This window comes from Desmodus rotundus, chromosome 5 (genome assembly GCF_022682495.2).
Source record: "Desmodus rotundus isolate HL8 chromosome 5, HLdesRot8A.1, whole genome shotgun sequence".
NCBI classification, from domain to species: domain Eukaryota; kingdom Metazoa; phylum Chordata; class Mammalia; order Chiroptera; family Phyllostomidae; genus Desmodus; species Desmodus rotundus.
The window spans coordinates 44,706,708-44,729,946 of record NC_071391.1 but is presented as its reverse complement, the minus strand read 5'-3'; the positions used below and the strand labels follow the sequence as shown (position 1 = coordinate 44,729,946).

General features: G+C 37.2%; 2 protein-coding genes across 3 annotated transcripts; one reads left to right on the top strand and one right to left on the bottom strand.

The window, feature by feature from the left end:
• The first annotated feature begins 5,729 nt into the window (after positions 1 to 5,729).
• On the top strand, positions 5,730 to 10,307 carry LOC112297867 (olfactory receptor 52E2). Of its 2 annotated transcripts, none has more exons than XM_053924639.1 (2): positions 5,730 to 5,749; positions 8,641 to 10,307. In XM_053924639.1, exon 2 carries the CDS (start codon positions 8,729 to 8,731, stop codon positions 9,668 to 9,670), a length of 942 nt encoding a protein of 313 aa, XP_053780614.1. In that variant the 5' UTR covers positions 5,730 to 5,749; positions 8,641 to 8,728; the 3' UTR covers positions 9,671 to 10,307. The 2 variants fall into 2 exon arrangements, with proteins under 2 accessions (XP_053780614.1, XP_053780613.1); XM_053924638.1 differs by lacking the exon at positions 5,730 to 5,749 and adding an exon at positions 6,811 to 6,932.
• Positions 10,308 to 16,600: 6,293 nt separating this feature from the next.
• Positions 16,601 to 19,869, bottom strand: LOC112316006 (olfactory receptor 52E4). The gene is made up of 3 exons (XM_024572684.3): positions 19,520 to 19,869; positions 19,158 to 19,255; positions 16,601 to 17,790 (listed from the first exon to the last, which is right to left on the bottom strand). The coding sequence occupies exon 3, from the start codon at positions 17,711 to 17,713 to the stop codon at positions 16,766 to 16,768; it is 948 nt and encodes a 315-aa protein (XP_024428452.2). The 5' UTR covers positions 17,714 to 17,790; positions 19,158 to 19,255; positions 19,520 to 19,869; the 3' UTR covers positions 16,601 to 16,765.
• Positions 19,870 to 23,239: the final 3,370 nt, after the last annotated feature.

The window sequence follows — 23,239 nt, the reverse complement described above, 5'->3', positions numbered from 1 at the left end:
AGACTCCCATGGGCATGGAGTAGGCATGGCCTCCCCATGGTGTCAAGAAAAGAATCCAGTGAGAATTGGAGATTTGAGTTCATAACTCAGGGTGTAAGTCTCAGGAGTTAACATCTATTTTTTTGAAATAAATGTTTATTTTTCAGTTACAGTTGACATAATATTATTAATATATTAGCTTAGGTATACAACCGAGTGATTAGACATTTGATAACTTATGAACTGCATTTTTGTAACTTCCTATCTGATCATCCGACTAAATCTAGTACCCATCTGACACCATACACAGTTATTAGGATATTATTAACTGTGCTCCCTATGCTGTACCTTAAATCCTGTCACTGTTTCATAACTACCAATTTGTACTTCTTGTTTCCTTCCCCTTTTTCACCCATTCCCCTCCGTCTGGCAATCATCAAAACGTTTTCTGTATCTGTGGGTCTGTTTCTGTTCTGCTTGTTCATTTATTTTGTTTTTTAGAATCGGTTGTTGATAGATATGTATTTATTGTAATTTTTTCATATTTTTAATCTTTTTTTCTTCTAAAAAAACCCCTTTAACATTTTATGTAATAGTGATTTGTTGGTAATGAATTATTTCAGCATTTTCTTCTCTGGGAAGCTTTTCATCTGTGTTTTGATTCTAAATGATAGCTTTGCTGGGTTGAGTAATATTGGTTGTAGGTTTTTACTTATCATCACTTTGAATATTTCTTGTCAATCTCTTCTGGCCTGCAAAGTTTCTATTGAGAAATGAGCTGATAGTCTTATGAGAGAGCCCTTGTAGGTAACTAACTGCTTTCTCATACTGCTTTTAAAATTCTCTCTCTTTAACTTTTGGCATTTTAATCGTGATGTGTCTTGGTATGGGCCTCTTTGGGTTCATTTTGTTTGAGACTTTCTATATCTCCTTGACATGTATGTCTATTTCCTTCACCAGATTAGGGAAGTTATCCTTCATTATTTTTTCATATAGGTTTTCAATCCCTTGCCCTCTTCTTTTTCCAGTACCCCATGATGCTGATGTTGGTAAGCTTGATGTTGTCCCAGAGTCTCTTTATATTATCCTCACTTTTTTAATTCTTTTTTTCTTTTTGCTGTTCAAATTGGGTGTTTTTGGCTTCATTATCTCCCAGATCTCTGATTTGATCCTCTACTTCATCTACTCCTTTGTTGATTTCCTGGTTCTTTTTTTATGTTTTCTAGTTCCATTTTTTGTTTGTTTGTTTGTTTCCTAGCTTTTTGTTGAAGTTCTCACTGAGTTCATTTACTTTTTCCCTAAGTTCGTGGAACATCTTTATAATCGGTGTTTCTTATTTTTTATTTTTTTAATCCTCACCTGAGAACGTTTTGTTATTTAGAAAGAGAGGAAGAGAGAGAGAATTATTGATGTGAGAGAGAAACATCAATTTGTTGCCCTCCTGTTCACATCCCAACCAGGAATTGAACTTGCAACCTAGGTATGTGCCCTGACTGGGGATTTAACCTGCAACCCATCAGCTTATGGGATGACATGCCAACCAACTGAGCCACAATTGCCAGGGCTATACCCAGTCTTTTAAACTGTGTATCTGGTAGATTGCTTGTCTGCATTTTGTTTAGTTATTTTTCTGGACTTCGCTTTGTTCTTTCATTTGGAACATGTTTCTTTGTCTCCTCATTTTGGCAGCCTCCCTGTGTTTGTTTCTTTGTATTAGGTAGATCTGCTACACATTTTGGGCTTTGTTGAGTGGTCTTATGCAGTAGGTATTCTGTAGGGTCCGGTAGGACAACCTCCCTTTTAACCCAAGCTGGGCACTCCAGGTACACCCCCTGTGAAGGTTGTTTACACCCTCCATTATAGCCTCGATTGCTGTGGGCACACCAGTGGAAGGAATTTAATGCCACACTGATTGCCTGAAAGACTGGCTTTGACTGCCATGGAGAATCAGCTATGCAGAAACCCACTCCACAGACCAGGACTTACTTCAGTGAGGCCCTGGTGCCCAGTCTGCCCATTGGGTGTGTCGCTTGTGAAGATGGTTGAGTGGTGCACTGATGTGGTTGAAGTTGTCCACCAAGTATGCTGGCTCGAGGGTCTTCTCAGAGATGCAGGCCAAGTCCAGGCACCCCTAGCCACATAGCATGAGCTACAAAGTGATCTGCCAATTGCTGTTACTTGTACTGGATTTGGAGGTGCCCAAGAGAAGCCCAGCTTGAACCAAGACTGGCTGCTGCTAGTGCCAGGCCTGGGGCCACATAGCTAAGGTACACATCATATCAAGGCCAGATTATGCTTGCTTGAGAGATTTTAGGAAAGGCTGAAACATGAACCAAGACAAGCTGTTCATATGGAAAAGCCACTGGAATCAGCTTGCGTGGGTGCCCAAGTAGGGTGGGATGGGGTCTCAGGGAATCAACAGATGGGGCAAAGAGTGTTAGCCCAATTGATGGAGACTCATATAGTGCCAGTCTTCTGGCTCCGTGGGTGGTAGTGCTCAGCCAAGAAACGATGGCCTCTGCCAGTACTTCTGTTTGGGGGAAAGCTGCCCCTCCAGCTCTCACCCTGATGCCAGACCCTTCAGTCCCTCCCCATACATCCTTGGCGCCTTTCTAGTTTCTGTCCCAGCATCAGAACTCAGAGCAAGTGATTCTGAGTAAGTCTGTGCACAGGCTCATTAAGAGAAATGCCTGGGTCTCCAAAAGCCTCTATCTCACTCATCCACAATCCCTTCTGGTTTTCACAGCCAGAAGTTATGGGGCCTTCTCTTCCTGGCACTGGAACTCCGGGCTGGGGGTCCTGGTGTGGGACTCGTACCCTTCTCTCTTCAAGGAAAAACTCTGCAGCCAAGATAACCCTACCAATTTTTCTCTGTCTCACGTGTGTCTGGGACCACCTGTTCTGCATTCCACCCCTCCTATCCACTCTTGATGTGGCTTCTTCTTTGTATCTTTAGTTGTAGGGCTTCTGTTCAGCTAGATTTCACATGATTCTGAATGAGGGTTTTCTGTAGTTGCAATTTTGATGTGGTTGTGGGAGGATTCAAGTACCACATTTATCTACACTGCCACCTTGATTGGAGGCCCTACCTAGAATTAACATCTTCATATCAGGAGAATCTAAGAAGTTTAGGGGAAGGAAGTTGAGTCTTTGTAGACTGTCTATGAAACCTGCTTTTCGGAATTGTTTGTTCTTAAATAGATCATATATATGTATCAAAGAAAGATAGTGTCTAGTCCCTTCATTTTAAATAATACATTTTTATTTTTATTATGAAAAATATAAACACTAACATTAATCATAATGTCACTTTCATATTTCATTTAATATTATTCCTTGATTTTTGCAGTTCTGTTATTTTAAACATTTAAATGATATTAGATTAAAATTTTTCTATAACTGTTGTGGTATACCTTCTTTTCATAATTCATCAGAATAAATTTTACAGAAAAATATTGAGTTATATTAAGTAAAATCGAATTTTGATGAAAATTTAATTGTGTCTAAATTTTAATGTGGAAAATTTTACATGTTTAAGCACGCAATCCTCTTAACAACCTGGACTTTATGTGGTTTTACATGTATTCCAGGCTCCTTTGAGATATCTGAACAATTGTTAAACGTTTTTAATTAAATTTTGGGGGTGACATTGGTTAATAAGGTTATATACATTTGAAATGTATAATTCTATAATATGTTACCTGTGTATTGCATAGTGTATGAACCACACATAATCAAATTGTCTTCTGTCACCATATATGTTTGACCCCCTTTACATTTTACTGCCCCTCCACGCTCCTTCCCTCTGCTAACCAGCATACTCTTATCTGTGTCTGTAAGTTTTTGTTGGTTTGTTTGCCTTGTCTGAACAATTTTGAAATCTTTTTTATGCCAATGTTATCAATTTTTAAATTATACAACTTGATATTATATCATTTTATTTTTACATTGAATCATATTTTTCATGTATGTTTTAAGTATGTCCTATAAATTTCATATATACAGTGGATCCCCATTGTATAAGGATTCCATATTTGTAAATTTCCCTACTCCTTAAAGTTCATTTGTAAACCAAAATAATACCTGTTGCTCTTTAACAGCCATTTGAAGATAGGCAAAGCGGTGGGGATAATTTGAGTTGCTTGACAAGCAGATTGCCAGCAAGTTTGAACAAGGCGAGACTGCAGCTTCTCATTTTTAGCTATAAATAAGTGTTATTTTTGTATTGTTTTCAGTGCCATGTATTTCTTATTTTTATGCTTTTTTTTGATGACTCTACTGTTTAAAATGTACCCAAGAACATCACAGAAGTGCTATAGACTAAATATTTTTTATTTATTTATGAAATGCACTGGAGTAAATTAGTACTTCTCTAGTGTTCCTAAGTGAAAGAAGTTTTTGGTGTGTTTTATGGAGAAAATACCTGTGTTATATAGCTTTTCTCAAGTATGAATTATAGCACTGTTGTTTGTGAACTCGAAGTTAATGAATCAAAAATAAGGTACAGTCAGACAAAGGAAGAGGAAATTCACCTATCTGTACATAAAGTCACTCTAGAATATACTGAAGTAATATCTGCACTGTGTAGTAAAGGTACGAAAAAGATGAAAAAGAGGCTAAATTTGTGCATTCATGAGATGACAACTAATAAAATAAGTGTAGTGGGCAGCTCTGTTGCAAGATCAAAGATATTTACAGTTATGTCACTATTATCCAGAATAAAAAAAAAAGACACATCACATTTTAAAAGTCATCAAGGCACAAAAAACATTAAACTTACAGATGAAGCAGGTTCTTTTAACCAGGAGGCTACAGAAGAATTTCTAAAATGTCTGCTAAGTATACAGGACAAGGATTCTGTGGAAGCACAGGTTTTCAACACTGATGAGCCTGGCTTGCTAAGGATGTTGCTGAATGAGCACATGTAACACAACTGGACTCCAAAGCTCTTGGCTTTTTATCATTTAAAGACTGTACAACTAAAAATTTGTAAGACCTATGTATAAATGAGGTGTCTTTAAGGAGAAGCACACATGAAACATGACTATGTTTTCATTGATTGACAAAAACGTGACAAGAGGTTGTACAGGAAGCTAATTCTTGCATTTCCCCCAGGAGCAATGGTTTCATATTTTCAAATTCACTGTTCACTGTGAGTTTTTAGGCCATTCATGAGAATAATAAGAATTTCCTATGTGTTTGTGTGAATACATATATGACTATATGTGAGTATACACACACACACACACACGTGTCTGGGGATGGGCTTGCTCTCTCTTCCCCCACGGGAGAACTCATGGGCTGAGGGAATCTCTCTGGAGCAGAGCAGTTTCAGGTTGAAGAGGGGTAATGTGGGCAGGGTAAAACTTTACTTCATATCCTTTCCATCTGTCTTTTCTCCTGTGCTCCACCAGGGCCCTGTAACCTGTCACCTGGATGCTGGAACTCTCACAAAGGTACGTTTGTACATTAATGGCTGTTAACTTGGTGTTTCCATGGGAGGAGAAACACTACCTCCTACTCTGTCATCTTGCTACCATAAACCTCACTCTTCTGCCTTCATTTCCTCAGAAGCCAGAGCTCCTTATGTCTCCCTCCTATTGAATCAGAGGCAGGTGAGACAATGGCATCATCAGAGACCTTGTGTCCTTTACAAAACTGGCTCTAGGGGATTTTCTACTGGAAGGTCCTCCCAGGCAAGGAGCAGGTCCTGCATAAAAACTGGGCAGGTTGAGACAAGTCAGAGGTGGGGTTTCTGATGCTTGGTCTGGTGAGTCTTCCCCATATCTCAGCTCACAGTGTACCCCTTACTTTACAGTGATGGATGAAGGGAAAGAAGAAGCATAAGAAAGGAAGAGAAGAGACACGGGATAAAGTTGAGGGAAAGAAGATGAAGGCTGACACTTAGGAAAAGAACAGGATCACATTTAGGAAGGGCCACATTATACTAGTAAACACATCTGGATTTTACCTGAATCCTCTTCTTTTGTACTTTAGAAAAATCAATTTCCTGATTTCTAAAGAATGACGGATAACATGGTACTTTTGGAATAGGTTCTAAATGTTTTAATGAATTACCTGTTTAAAAATAAGAACTTTCTTATCTGCATTTTATAAATAAAAATGCTTGTTATTTACTTTCCTCTGATTACAGAGTGAATACGTCTGGAAGTTGGTTTCAAGTCTGATGGCAGAACTCATGCTTTTAAGCACTGCCAAGTATTGTGCTGTAATAAACCCAAGGAATGGTGAGGGTTTGAAATAGCTCTATTAGAATGAAACAAATGTACTGATTTTAAAGATACTAGAGAAGTAGAATCAGTTGTATTTCTTCAATTTTGGGGAGGAGAGGAGGATGATATTCAGATTTTTTGATCTAGCCAGTTCACTGAATAATAATGATAGAAGACAACAAACTATAGAAATTCATTTTTCTGTATATGTCTTCTAATTATTTCCATGGTTATTCATATCACTGTCTCTGTACTTAATAAACTACCAAGGCCCCATTGCAAAATATAACTCAGTTGACAGATATAATTCCCTCATAATTTTATTTTTGACCACAGAATATAATACCATTTTCCCTCTAAGAAAAATAACAACAACTAAAAAAACCTCACAGAAATGGAAAGTAGCTTATTCTCTCCTTTAATGATGAGCTCTGCACCTATTAGGTAGTGTAATTTTCCTATTTATCGAGAATCTATTGCATCTAGGTATGAAGAAAAAAGGAAAACATTGTTTTTCTAACTTTCAGAGACTCTTCCCTACGTTCGTGATCTTCAGAGGTGTTATTTAGGAATACAAAATCTTTATTTACTAAAAGAACTTGACATTGGAACTTACACTGATGAGTCACAGAAATGTATGCCTCCGTAATTGAATCCAGCCGTCTTTCCTTATGTTGTCCCTGCCACACCTTTTTGGAGTATTCACTGTTCCTTTATGAGGTGGGAACATTATACTAGAAAGACTATTCTTTTGGACATTTCGCAAAGTGTGTCTCACAAATATATACTGTCCTTAGATCCTTTTCCTTTCCAATGTTTACATTTACTACTAGGAGTTTCCTATTTCCTCATCTACTTTGTAGTTTCCTTTTATTGCTTGTTTATCATGGACAGCACACTTTTCTTGGTTTTGCTTCCCATGTATAAATGTCTTCATAAAACCATGATTGTCTTACTGAAACTGTGATTATAATTAGCATTTCTCCTCTGGAATCCTCCAGTGATACAAAATGGTGAAAAGACACATTTTACTACAAAACATTTACACATAATGAAGGGTCAAATGCTTTGAAAATATGCCTCTAACAAATTCCATAAGTAAGGTACATGAAATTATTTAAAAAGCAGTGTGGGTAACATTGAAAGCGATTGATTTAGTTTGCTTAGAATAAGCTTTCTGTCTAGTCTCTTCTTCAAAATATTTACCATGTATTGGAAACACTTAAAATCACAATGCCCTCAGACTCATAATGGAGATGCTGACATCTCTTATTCAGATGGATGGGAGCTTAGAAGAGATTGTGTTGGTATGAATATGCGTGAAGGAGGGCGGATGTGTACATATGACATAAGTGAGGCATGCATTATCTGTTTCTGATTTCTTATTCCATTCTCTTTTCATTTCAGTTTACTTATATCGCCTCCACTTTCTACTTTCTTTTTATAGCTCTTTAACTATAAGCCTTTCAAGCATTTGGCAAGTCATTTAAACTATTTGAGGTTCAGATCCATATATAAAAATAGAGTTCAGTATGTTTTCCTGTCTGTGTTTATCATGATTAGAGATGATATTTTCCTAGGTTTTGACAGCATTGAAAGTAGTAGGCAGCACCTCAATAAGTAGTAGTTGATAATACTGTTTTTATTACATTTACTTCTTATTTAGAAATAATAGAGTAAATATTAATGAGTGGGTTGATTTTAATCTTTTAGATTTTTTATTTTATCCTCACCTGAGGACATGCTTACTGATTTTTAGAAAGAGGGGGAGGGAGGGAGAAAGAAAGGGAGAGAAACATTGATGTGAGAGAGAAACATCAGTTGGCTGCCTCTCGTATGTGCCCCAACCTGGGACTGAACCTGCAACCCAAGCATGTGCCCTGACTGGAAACTGAACCCACAGATTTTTGGTTTATGGCATGATGCTCCAACCAACTGAGTCACACTGGCCAGGGCACAGTTTTCAGATTTATTTTTAGTATTTGAGAACACATCTTAATGAATCTGTGTTTTCATCAACATTTTCTAGCCATCTTGTGTGTTAACACCTGAGTGTTACTATCCAACTAAGTGGAAACAATAACAACAAGTATTTATGGAGCCCTTTGAATGTCAAAATTGAAAGAAAACTATGTTGGTGATGATGAGAGGAGGTAATTAATGAAGTAGGTATTAAGGCAAAATCTTAGCATAGTACTAATGATGTGACCATTGCAAATGAGACCATTTTTCTAAAAGATAAAAAAGGTTCCAAGAAAGATGAATATATTATGTAGAATTTTTTATTACAATCTACCTCATAACTTCTTTTAAACCCTTTTCGTTGATAATTTACTTGTACACATTGCTCTTATATATTATATTTTTAATTGTGCAAATTAACTAAGAAAGAGAATATTCACAATTGTGTGTTGTTATTTTTCTTTAGGATTAAAACATTGCTGATTTACCTGGTGTCCTACAGATTGGCAAACATACATTTGTAAGGAACATGGACTTACACGTTACCTAGCAGCATGCCCTCTCCCAATGACACCCAGTTCCACCCCTCCTCCTTCTTGCTGCTGGGCATTCCAGGACTGGAACCACTCCACATCTGGATTGGTTTCCCCTTTTTTGCTGTGTACCTGATTGCACTCATAGGGAACCTCACTATCATGTTTGTGATCCAGACTGAGAACAGCCTCCACCAGCCTATGTTCTACTTCCTGGCCATGTTGGCTACCATTGACTTGGGGCTCTCCACAGCGACCATTCCTAAGATGCTTGGAATCTTCTGGTTTGGTCTTAGGGAGATAATCTTTGATGCCTGCCTCACCCAGATGTTTTTCATCCACAACTTCACTTGTATGGAGTCGGCAGTCCTCTTGGCAATGGCTTATGACCGTTATGTGGCCATCTGCAACCCACTCCGATATAGCACCATCCTCACCAACAAGGTTGTCTCTGTGATTGGTCTTGGTGTATTAGTGAGGTCATTTATTTCTGTTATTCCGTTTGTATTTCTCATTTTGCGATTGCCCTTCTGTGGGAATCAAGTCATTCCTCATACCTACTGTGAACACATGGGTCTTGCTCGTCTGTCTTGTGCCAACATCAAGGTCAATATCATCTATGGCTTGTGTGCTATTTCAGTCCTAGTTTTTGATATTATAGCCATTGCTGTTTCTTATGTTCAGATACTCCGTGCTGTTTTCCGTCTCCCTTCCCGTGAAGCCAGACTCAGGTCTCTCAGCACATGTGGTTCACATGTTTGTGTAATTCTCGCCTTCTATACACCAGCCCTCTTTTCCTTCATGACACATCGCTTTGGTCGAAATGTCCCCCGCTATATCCACATACTTCTGGCGAATCTGTACGTTATAGTGCCACCAATGCTGAACCCTGTCATATATGGAGTCCGAACTAAGCAGATCTATGACCGTCTGAAGAAAATATTATTTAAAAAAAGTAATTAAAAAGGAATAACACCTAATATGTATGAGATGGAAATTTTAAACAGAACAATAACTTGTTATATTAAATTAAATAAATTTAAAGGTGCTTGACATAAATGTTTATTTATTTTGGCTCCCTTCTTTAAGCATACCAATGAATCAGAGAGTGAAAATTTAAGCTTTGTTATCCAATGTGTATGGCAAACAATGACTTACGAATTTTTATATGTGATTTTTATCATTGTTTTCAGTAGATATAAAGTAGGATTTATAGAATGTGCCATATTTTCTGTGTGCATTAGCTACCTTATATTATTCTTATGGATTTTTTTTGATGATTCCCACTTCCTTTTTATCTCCAAGCCTCTCTGTAATTGTTTCCTTCACCTTTTCATCCTTCATTATTGTTTCCCTTTCCTTTTGTTCTCTATCGTCAGAAGTCTATCAATCTTCTTTTGTTATAAGAACTGTCTTATGATATCCTTTATGATTTCATCATAAATATTGTAAATATCCAAAATTGTGTCATAGATTAAGTATTGATTTTGTATATGGAAAGAAGGTGATAAGCTACAAAAAGATCCATTATAAATCTTTGTATAGAGTCTGATGCAAATACATGTATGTTTTCCTAACCAAACTACGGTGTAAACATAAATAAAGGAACCACTTACAGCCTAGAGGTTTCTTACTTTCATCTGTTCTGCTTTCTAACTTATTTTAGGCTCACTTTGTAGTTGTTGCCTTTGTTCTTTTTCTTCATAAGATTTGATCAGTTACAGAAAAAGAAGATAAAAAATATGAACAGTAAAAATGACAGCAAACTCACAGTTATTAACAACCACACTTAAAATAAAAACAATAGCAAACTAAGCAAACAACTAGAATAGGAACAGAACCACAGAAATGGAGATCACATGGAAGGTTATCAACAGGGGAGTGGGATGGGGAGAGAGAAGGGAAAGGTACAGAGAATAAGTAGCATAAATGGTAGGTAGAAAATAGACAGGGGGAGGGTAAGAATAGTATAGGAAATGTAGAAGCCAAAGAACTTACATGTGTGAGCTATGGACATGAACTATAGGGGGGGAATGTGGGAGGGATGGGGTGGGCAGGATGGAGTGGAGTGAAGAGGGGGAAATGGGACAATTGTAATAGCATAATCAATAAATATATTAAAAAAAGAAAGCTTAAGGTTAGTGCTAGTTCTGTCTTTAATATATAAGTTTCAAAGATCCTGAATTTTTTAATTTAACAATATAGGCATAGTATTTTTCCAAAGATACAGCATGATGGCTTAATTATATAATGGCTTCTAGAGTATTACAGTATAGTGTCGTGCGTGTTGTTAACAGCAGTTGCAAAATGATTATTAGTCATTAGTATTATCAGCATAATTATTTGTGTTACTATGTTTTATTTTTTATTGTTACCTTTGACAACAATGTTTTTATTAGAGATGTATGTGTTTTTTCTTTTAATATCTCCCTCATACAAAATACCATGAAGCTGAAATGATATAACTAAAGTGCTATAAATGTCAAATATAATATAAAGATTACATATATGTACATTAAATGTATATACACAAGATATAAATGCACAACTAATTTGTCAATATTTTTAAAAACCATTGTTATTGTCTTGAAGTTCTGATTTAAGGGAAATTGCAAAAATGCTAATTTTCTCTAAGTCCATCACAAATTACATTCATGTATATATATGGCATTACCTCTTAGTCTTTAGAACAGAAATATTTAATTTGCAAATAATTATTTTCAAAATTTATTCTTCTCTTCTTCCATTTGTAGTATGAGGGAAGTTATCTCCGTAACCTCTTGTCATCTCTGCTCACAATCTTTTAATCTAATTAAACGTTCCTCTTCCATGTATCCTGAATCCTAAATTCTCGCATCAACTATGCCTTAACCCTATCTTCGAGGTCCCTTTATCACAAGCCATTCTCAGTCTTCCAGGCCAGCTGGTTTTATTTCACAATTATCTCTTAGATTTTTTCTTGTCTGTCTCTGACACTATGGTTTTATTTGCTATTTCTAGTGGCTAGCAAATGATATTTACCATTTTGCTGATTTCTTCACACCAAACATCTCTCCAAAGTTCACTTTTTCTATCACACTCAACATGCTTCTTGGTGTTCATTTTCTGGAGATATGTCTACTCCTTGGTAAACTCCTCTGCAATCCAAGTTTACCTACTTCATAAAACTTATTGCCATTTTCTTCCTGCTCCATTTGCTAAATAATAGTTCCACACCAATCTTCTGGAATTTGCATTTTACTTTTTAAAATCTGCTATCCAAACAAAATCTTTTCCCCTTTTTTATTGTTGTTCACCTACAGTTGTCCCATTTTTCCCCCACTGCTCTCCCTGCGCCCGCTCTCACCGTCCATACCCACCCCATCGTTGTGTGCATGAGTCCCCCATTCACGTCCCTTGGCTTGTCCCTTCCCACATTATCCCCCTCCCCTCTAGTCACTGTCAGTTTGTTCTTTATTTCCAAGTCTCTGATTCTATTTTGCTCATTTGACTGTTTTGCTGCTTAGGTTCCACTTATAGTATTGAAGCTGTTTTAAATGTATTGATAAATGAAGGAAGTCAACATCATCTCTGGCTTCTTTACCATGGCTGCCCTCGTCTTTTACTTAATCTTTATTGTCCTCTCCTATGTTCAGATGTACAAGCTGTTCTCTGTCTTCTTTCCAGGGATGCCTAAATGAAAGCACTTAGTACATGTGGTTCACGTGTCTGCATCATCTCAGGTTTTTACGCACCAGTGTTTTTCTCCTTTATGACTCATAGATTTGGTAGGAATGTTCCTTGCTACATTCACTTGCTCCGGCCCATCTATATGTAGTTGTTCCTCGTTGTTTAAACCCAGGCATTTATGGGGTCAGGACTAAGCAAATTCAGGACCGAATTGAAAGAATATTTGTAAAGAATGTGTGACCCAAATGTATTTGGAACTGATAGATTCTTTCAGACTCATCTTTAGTTTGTACATCTCTCGGGGTGTGCAAAATTGGGACTATGTAAAGAACACTCAGGCACTACTTCAGCCTTTACTAGTATCTTCTAAACTCAGTCTCAGTGGATCTTTTAGATAATTTGACTTTCAATCAATTAAACTGCTTTTTCTCATTGAATGTGACCAGATTGTAGGGCTAAGCAAAAGATGTAATGAGAGTATTGAATGTGTGGGGGACAATGATGTTTTCCATGCCAGTAGTAAAACTTAACGTAAGGTTTGTTAGGAAGTAAGATTTCTCTCTCTCTCTCTCTCTTTTTTTTTAGATTTTGTTTATTTTTAGAGAGAGGAGAAGGGAGGGCAAAAGACAGGGAGAGAAACATCAGTGTGTGGTTGCCTCTCACATGCCCCCTACTGGGGACCTGGTCCTCAACCCAGGCTCATGCCCTGACTGGGAACCGCACTAGTGACCCTTTGGTTCACAGGCCAGCATTCAGTCCACTGAGTCACACCAGCCAGGGTGGAAGTAAGATTTCAAAGGCATGCAGTTCTTTAGGGTTTTTGCTTGTGGATGTCCAATTGCTCCAGAATTATTTGTTGAAAAGAATTTGCTTCATTGTTTTGCTTTTGTTGCTTTGTCAAAGATTATTGACTATGTTACATGGGTCTATTTCAGGGCTTTTCTTTCATTGATCTACTTGTTGGTTCTTTTGCCAATACCATACTCTCTCAATCACTGTATGGCTATAGCAAGCTTTGAAGTCCAATGTCAGTTCTCCAACTTTATTCTTTTCCTTTAATATTGTGTTTGCTATTTTTTTCCCCACATAAATTGAAAATCAGTTTGTAATATTCACAAATAATTTGCTGGTGTTTTTATTGGAATTGTATTAAATTTATACATCAGTTTGGAAAAATCACAATATTATCAATACAATGTTGTCTTCTTGCCTATGAACATATAATATTTCTCCATTTGCTTATTATTATTTTCCTCAGAGTTTTATGTTTTTTCTCATATTGATACTGTACATATGTTTTAAAATTTCTACCCAAATAGTTATTTTTTAGTTGGTAATATTAACTGTATTATGTCTTTAATTTCAAATTCCACGTCTTCATTGTTGCCGTATAAGAAAAAGATTGGCTCTTGTATATTAACCTTGTATCCTGTAATATTGCTAAAATTACTTCTAGATTTTACTTATGATAAATGTAGGCCTATGTTCACACCAAGTCTTGTGTAAAAAAACTCATAGCTGCTTTATTCGTGATATCTGAAAACAGAAACCAACTCAAATGTACATCAGCAATGACTATAGACAAATCTAGGCATATCCACACAATATAATACAATTATAATTATAATACAAAAATAATATCAGCTTTAAAGGAATAAATTGATACATGGATGGATCTTGAGTAATTATGCTTAATGAAAGAAGCATATGCCAGAAGAAAAAAAGCATACGTTCTGATTACATCTATGTAAAGTTGTAAAAAAATTAAGCTAACAAGCAAGCAGTCATTGCTAGGGAGAGGTGGGATGGGTTTCAGGGAAGGAAAATAGGTATGTATTTCATAGGCACATGAGGAAATTTGAGAAGATAAAAGATATGTTTATTATGCTTATTATGACAATTATTTCACAATTGAATACATATAGCAAAACATATTAAACTGTGCAATCTAAATGTGTTTACTTTGTTGTATGTGAATATGTATTTAAAAAATCCCTGATGACTGCCATTCTTACTCATATGATAAGCCAAAGGTATTAGTGTTACCTGGGTATTCTCTATGTTGGGTGCATGAAATATCCTTGAGCTTTTTGTCCTACTATTTTTTCCTTTGCATATTATTCTCAAACTATACTGGCTTCCTCATTTCTGGAGAGCATTGTGTTAAGTGAAATAGGTCATTTCGTTCAGATTTTAAGAACAGTAAAAACCTCAGTGATTTTGCCTTCTTCTTTCCTCGCCATACAATACTCTTTCAGCAGAGACTGCCTTGTTAAACACTCTGTTGTCTTCAAACGTCCACTCACATGTCATCTGCAACCCTCATTATTCTGCTAAATATACCTTCTACCACATACACAGCAGCTGCCTCATTCCCCTTCCTTTTTTCTCCCTTAGCACTTATCTCTAACCTGTATTTATGCTTAAAACTTTGTATTTCTAGGGTAGTCCATTGTGGCTAAAATGCATTGAGTCTACTACAACTAATCTCTCCCACACACTAAAAATAAAACTTGGAGAAAATGCAAAGACAATTACCTATCAAGTTAGAAAATCAGGCAACTTGAAACGAGTCAAAATTTAAAGAAGTGACTTATATTGTGTAGGTTCTCAAAAAAACCCCCATCCCTTATGTTCTTTCCTTCCATTGATTAGAGGGCAAGCACACAGCAGGGATATAGCAGGTTACACAGGCAGTTAAAGAAAGGAAGAGAGGGAGGGAGGGAAGGAGGGAGGAAGGGACATTGTTGGAAGGAAAAAGGGAAGGAGCAAGAAAGGATTGGATCTCAAGATTAGGTTTGAAATCTCTATTTTTCCCTCCCTTCCTTCTATATTACTAATAACATAAAAGGAAAATGGTCTAAACACGTTGATTTATGATGGAGATAGTGTGATCAGATAAAAGAGCAAAAAAAGTTGTGTACAAAAGCCCACTTTAAATATAACATTAGCCCTGACTGTTGTGGCTCAGTGGATTGAGCACTGGACTGTGAACCAACGGGTTGTCGGTTCAATTCCCAATCAGGTACATGCCTGGGTTGCTGGCCAGGTCCCCAGGAGGGGGTGCTCAAGAGGCAACCACACATTGATGTTTCTCTCCCTCTCTTTCTCTTTCCATGCCTTCCTCTAAAAATAAATAAATAAAATCTTTATATGAATTCATAGATAAGTTAAAATATTAGTCATGCAAATAGTATTTAAAAGAAACTGAAGTGATATTAATATAAGTCATTGTAGAACTCAGGATAAGGAACATTGTCAAAGATAAAGATGGATGTTACCTAATGATGAAAGAATCAATTCTTTAAGAAGACATAACTATACTAAATGTTCCATGCATATAACTGTAGAGCTCCAAATTACATGAAGGAAACTGATGGAATTGAAAGAAAATACAGCCAAATCCACATATATATTTTAAGAATTCAAGATTCCGTTTTCAGTATCCAATTAGAATAAGGAGAAAATGAACAATCAAAAGGTTTAGGATGCAACTGAAAAATGAATTAGACTAATGTTTATAGCATTAAACACTACTGTAAAAGGCTATGTAAGTGTGTATTACTTACTTTATTGACCATCCTTTATTTTTATCACTTACAACCTCCACCAACAGAAGTAGTCTTGCTTCTTTACTTTATTATCACATCTTTTATGACCAGCTAGGTCCCTGGTACTTAATGGAAGCTTATTAATATTTATTAAGTGAATAAATAAATGCAAAAATCAATGCCATCATTTTATTTTACATATTCCATGAACAACAGTTCTGATTTGTTGAAATTTCCACAAGTTTGAAAGATACCTAATGTTTACACCAGCAATGTGAATAACTCACGTTACAATTGCTATTCATTCATGAGGCAGTTTTTAAAGTGCACCCATCTCATCAGCTACGAGGTGGGAATGATATGGCTTACCACAAATGTTTCTCTTTGCCCACCTCTCATCAGCTTTTCCTTATGGTCAAAGAATATAAATTAACCAAACCTTGATTATTATCTGGATTATCTTCTTTTAAATTCCTTCAGTTAAAAAAAAATAAACAACCACAGTAAGAAGAATGTTCTTATTTGATTACTCTTATAAGATAAGCTAATAAGCATGCTTTGAAGACACTGAACAAATATATATTCAGGGAAAGAATGATATTGTAATAATCTTATCTTTATTAAGTACATAAATACACTAGAACTTTGTGATTATTAATTTATAATCTCTTTTATAGATGTTCAGATAGGTTAAATTGTATGTAACTTTAACTTACAAAGGTAATAAGTGAAGAACTGAGATTCTAATCCCTAGACTTACTGATCCTAGAATCCAAGAAATTTACATCAAAGAGTTATTGGAGTAGGGGGATTACTAGAAAAGTGGGGCCCAGAATTCTCAGTTGATTTTAGTCACGAGTAATTGTAGAACATATTCTCGAATCTGTTTGGTCCTTACTCCATAGATAATAGGGTTTAACATAGGGGGCACCAACAAGTACATGTTGGCCAGCAGGATGTGGGTGTGGCGTGGTATATGCTTACTAAAACGGTGGGTGAGGAAGGAGAAAAGAGCAGGGATGTAGAAAGTGAGGATGACACAAATATGAGACCCACAAGTGCTGAGAGTCTTCAACCTGGCATCTTTAGAAGGGAGATTGAATACAGTACGGAGGATCTGTACATAGGACAAAGAGATGCATGCCACATCAGTCCCAACAATTAAGATAATGACTGCCAAACTATAAAGACTATTGATGGAAATGTCAGCACAAGCCAATTTCACCACAGCCATATGCTCACAGTAGGTATGTGGGACAATATTGGTCCGGCAATATGGCCACCTCCTTACCAGAAAGGGGTGTGGTGTCATTAGCACTAACCCACGCACGAGTGCTACTACGCCAATCTGAGCCACCACAGAATTTGTTAGAATGGATGAGTGTCTCAGAGGATGGCAGATTGCCACATATCGATCAAGGGCCATAGCCACAAGAAGCCCTGACTCCACCCCGGAAAAAGCATGGATGAAAAACATCTGAGCGAGGCAGGCATGGAAGTTGATTTCATGATAATTGAACCAGAATACGCCCAACATCTTGGGAAGAGTGGAGGTTGACAAGATGAGGTCTGTGGTGGCCAACATGGAAAGAAAATAAAACATGGGTTCATGAAGAGCAGTCTCAGTTCTGATGATATAAAGGGTGAGTATGTTTCCCATGAGGGCAACTACATACATTGAGCAGAAAGGAATAGATATCCAGATATGCATGTCTTCTAGGCCAGGTATGCCCACCAGGATGAAGGTACTGGGATTGGTGAAGGCAGTGGCGTTACAGTCAAGCATGGATTCTGTCTACATGAAGACGTACACTTGCTCTCTCTCCCTCCTCTGTCCCTGCAGTGGTCAAAGGTTCATATACTCTGACAAATATACAATATAGAATTAGTATAAAAATACAACCAAGCAAGTCTATTCAAATTTTAATTGCCCTTGGTAATCTTCTCCAAAATTAGAAGTATTTCATCCTTCATTGCCAGATATTAATCTCACTAAGAACAAGTTGGAGAAGAGAATATCTTCTCTAACTACTAACTGCTTTGCTTTAGGCTCAGAACTTTCTGAGTATTCAGCCTGATTCTGAGTGTTCTCTCTGTCTGTGAAAGCCAGCCTAAGTGAAAGTCCTGAAAAATCACACAGGTTCCTCACATCTTAATAAGGGAATGGGGAAAAAATCCCTCTACTATCACCCTCCAAAATAATTATGAGCTTGAGACCTTTTTCATGAGATATATTCTAAATAAATGATTTTCAAACAGTGCGCCAAAATAATTTTTTTCTTTTTTTTAATCTTTTTTTAAAATTTTTATTGTTATTCAATTACAGTTGTATGCCTTTTCTCCCCATCCCTCCACCCCGCCCCAGCTGAACCCACCTCCCTCCCCCACCAAAATAATTTTTAAAACATGCAATACCTGACTATTTAGTTAGGGGAACTAACTTCTTTTCCCTAAGATTGTCAAATGAAAACAAAAATAACAGCCAACACAACGATATACTTTTTGGTGAAAGCAACATGTGGAGGAATAATAAGCTTTCCACATCTACACTACTTTTAATCACAAAACTTTTTGAAATGTGCCTTCCTGCTGAATTTTTGGTCATAAAAGAAACAGTATCTAATCACTTAAGTAGCTCTAAGACAGCTGCAAAGCCACTGACATACTCAAAATGTATGCTCCCTGGATTTTCCAGTATCCCTGGAGAAATGTGACTTGGAAAGATGTCCATGTTTTCATAGTAACTCATATATATATATATATATATATATATATATATATGCTTTAATGGTTACTCCTTTTGGGATACACACACATACAAGTGTACATTCTGGATGAGTGTCTCAGAGAATTGTAGATTATATGTAGAATATAGCTATATCTATATATCTGCTTATATAGATATATTCTGAATTATGTATCCTCAAAAGAGTAACAACTAAATATTTCTTTCTACCAAATATATATTGAGGTGCTAACTAGGGTACAGGAGCTTCTTACCATACCTAGGAATTTACATGCATTATATACTTTGGGAAAGTATAAAGACTGGTGAGCTCCGAGTCCATCAAATAATCATCAATATTTGAAATTAGTGACAGTTGCTAGTTTCTGTGTCATAATATGTACCACAAAAACGTTGAGTCATTAGCAAGTGTCCAGATGCTAATTTGTAGAAAATATTATGAGGTCACCATTATTATTCTTAATTTATAAAAGAAGAAACTTACACTTTATACGAGCTAAATACTCCTCCAATGTCACACAGTCAGCATGTGCCAGAAGAAAGTAACATACCCTGGTTCACTCCAAATCTTCACCTTTGTTCCTGTACAATATGTGATCAAAATAAGGAGAAAACTAATGTCAACATTTTTCACATTTCTTATCAGGAATGATTTTCATAGGGCAATTGGAAGCAATAGGACATACGTTCATATATATTGTTTTATAAATGTGGTTTATGGAATAACATGGTTTATAACACATCCATAAAATAATTCTAAACTCTTTGTACTCTAACATCTCAGTTGATATCAAGTGCTAAGTATTTTATTTCTAAATGAATTAGTATTAACCCCAGAGAACATACCTGCCTACACTTCCTTTTCCAAAGTGGTACCAGTTGACTGGTGCACTAAAAATTCTAAAGGATGGTTAATGAAAACCTTGAGAACATCCTGGTCTAACCTTACAGGTGGCGTGTTCCATGTGGCAGGGAGGGCTGCACTGATTTACCCGTCAACATGAGGCAGTCCTAGAAGTCTCTAATGTATGTTCGGAGGGACCACATTGCCAGCCTCTGTGGCATATTCTCTGTCTGTTTGCAAACAGCTGAGTCTCAAGAATCCACAGTAACTTTAATATTTGTTCCTTATCTCTAATAAGCTCTTCCTCGCACCAGTGTGCCACAGTCCTTTGGCTTGAGTAAACATAGAGGAGTTTTTGGTGCCCCCAGGTTAATTGAGTTGTGTTGAATCTAAGCCAGGAACTCAGAGATTTGAATTATTCCCTGCACAGAAGGTTCATGTAGGTTTTACAGCCCCACTTGGGAGCAGTCCCAGGGGCTCAAATTCTGCAACAAATGTCTCTTCTCTTGAGAAGGGCAAGTGACACATGAGAAAGGAAACATTTTTTCTGTCACATGACTTCAGTTAGTAATGAAATTTGATGTGAGTAGGACTAAAGGAGATTTTTAAAGAAACAGTTTATATACACAAGTGGCTCTGACCCCACTAGTTGAGTTAAAATTAGTTGTTAAAAGCAGTTCTGTTAAAATGAATGATGTAGTCATGTAGGCAACTTAGCTCAGAAAGTAACAGAGAAATAAAATAGAAAACTAGATTCCTGTGACACTGTCAAACTTAACAGGCATGGTGCTCTCTCTCTGTGTATAAAATATTCTCATGCATGTATACATACATTCAAATGCATGTAGTTCTATACATACACACATATGTATATACTTTCATTAATATATGTATATATACATATATACATACTCATAAAATTTTGCACCTATAAGAAGCATGATATTACATATTACAAACAAAATAGATGTGCACACATATATCTATGTGTGCATGTGTGTGATTAAAACAATTTGATGTTCATTAAATACTTACTAAATGCCTACTATGTACCTGAGTCTACTTATTAAATCCCTACTATATACCTGAGTCTATGTTAAATGCTGTGAAAAACAGCCCGGGAAAAAATAAACAATGAATACCATCCCTTTTCTTAAGAATGTTATCCAGTAATGAGGTGATTCATATCATTAACATTTTAAATAATAATGCCACAGAGAAATTAAATAGAATGCCATTTTAATGAATGATTGGAGTGACTGCCTTAAGTTGATCAAAGACACACCTTTTGAAGAGGTGACTTTTGACAGAGACCTAAATAATGAGAAGCATATAAAAATGACTTGAAGATAAAGACTCTAGTACCAACACCAACATGCGGAGAGTGCTTTTCCCGCAGCAACAAGGCACGTACAGGACACCAGCTAGCTGCAGTCTCTGTCGCTCTTGTTTTCAGACAGAATGGTTGGCATTTTGTGTCTTTCTAGTTGCAAGAGGAATATGTCTAGATTCAGCCCATCACTGTTGTTGAAACCCCCCCTGAATGCAGCCTCTCACTACGACGCCAGCTGGAACTGATTACAACTGATTACAACTGATTACAAAACACTCACCTAGTGGGAAAAGCCTATAGTATAAGGGGTCCGCCCTCCAGAAGATAATTACAGATTTCGGGGGCAGTCCCCCTCCGTATAGCATATTTTTACACTTGAGACCTGCGTCAAGTCTAAATCCCTTCTGAGCAAATAACGACAGGAAACTGACGGGTTCCGGTAACCCTATGGCAGCACACCAGAATTAACTGTGATCCTTTCCATGTGAAGACAGACTGCACTGGCCACTTCTCTGAGGTTAAAATAGAGAAGAGAGCATTGGTAAGATAACTCGGCCTCCTTTACCCTGTTGCATGTTTTGTGTGACCGAAACCACGTCTGGAACTGCAGTCTGTGGGTCATGCAACTTTATTCTAGCCTTGGTGGTCTAGCTGATTAGTCTCCATGAGCCATCAGCCTTTTTCATGAGCTGAATAAGATTACTGAGCAAAGAATTCACTGGTACCAGCATTCCAACGTCCAGCATGTCGTTCAAGTGGCAATTTCTTTTTGTCCCCCAGGTATCCTGTATTGTTTAAAGTTAACCGCCTGTGTAGGCTCAGGCAGTTCTAATGGCTCCCGTTTAGCTTGTACGATTAAAACTGGCCAAAAGGCAGCCTTGCATGCCTTCTGTTTACAGTCTTGGGTAGGGGAAGCAACCCCTAGTTAGACAATATCCATCCCAGTAACACATTCTGGTGGGGCTGCATCACATCAAGCCTGTTCAAAAATCCCATGTTTTATCCAAACTTCCATGTTAATCCCTCCAGCCATTGCATCTTCAGATCCTCCCAATCTAAACTTAAACCCATTAAGATTTCACCAACGGTTTTGGAATCTCAGTGTATTGTGCTCCCGGGCCAAGGAATCCCAGAAATGTTTCTCCCCTACCCCCAGCCATTTTATTCATACATGTGCATATGGCCTTGGGTCCCCAGGTGGGGGCTGAGTCAGAAGACCCTGGACTCTAAATCAGTCTTTGATTAATCTGCCTGTCACCCCAGAGGCTTCCTGGTCAAATTTATCATTATAATCTTGATCTTCTGGCTTTTTAAATTCTGGGGTAAGTATAGCAGACTTGTTTGTGGCCTTTAGTGTTGGAGGACTAACAGGGGTCCCTTTGGCCCACCCACTCTGTGGTAGTGCTACATTAATACCTTTGCTTCAGCTCCATCAATGTCTGCTTTATTCATCTCATTTTCCAACAGCCACCTAAAGACTCTGTGGTCACTCTGCTGGTTTTAAGTTTTTGAGTGTTCCCTGTGTTTCTCACCATTTTTAAAAATAATGTTCCTGGGATCAGTAAGACACACACAGGGGAGCTGAGAGAGCAAATCTGATAAGGCTTCTAGAATTGTTCGATTTTGTAGCAGTTAAGTTACATGGGGTACCCGTGCACCTGGGGTCCCCTTAATCACAGCATTTACCATAACCTGGGTAACATTCAGTGGGTAAATATCCCAGTCATAAAGTCAGTCCCACATGGCTTGTATATAAAGCATATCAGCTGTTTTATCTGGAATGTTCCATTTGCCATTTACAGGAAGAGTTGAGCAGTCCCTTCTCTCAAGGGTAAACACACTATATAGTGGCATTTTTCCAGGACGCCAAGTTGGCTGCTCCCTCAGGAATAAGCACCTGTGTATCTGGGTCACATATCAACACCTGTGATTATTTGATAGTGAGCTGTGGGTCCTATATCAACCCAAACATGGCCTGCCATTCCACAGCATTCAAACTCAGAGACACAGTCAATTTGGTTACTCTTATAAACCATTTTTGTTAAGGTTATTTGGGAAACTAAAGATACTGATCCATGAAATGAAACAATTCTTTCATACTATAAACCTTGATTTTAGTAGTTTCTTGGTTTTGCCCTCCCCTACATCAACTGCCTTCTTGGTGACCAGAGGTCTTACAGACACTTTATGTTGCCCATGCATAATCTTATCCTTTGGTGGTTTTAAAGCCAGTGGCCTAAGCTCACACTGACCCAAATCAATTTTGACTTAGCATTAAAGTCCAACTCAGAATTTTCTTTTACTTAAAAAAAAAAAAATGGGTCAGAATGGATCATAGACTTAAATGTAAAATTCAAAACTAAAAAACAGAAAGATAACAGGAGGAAAT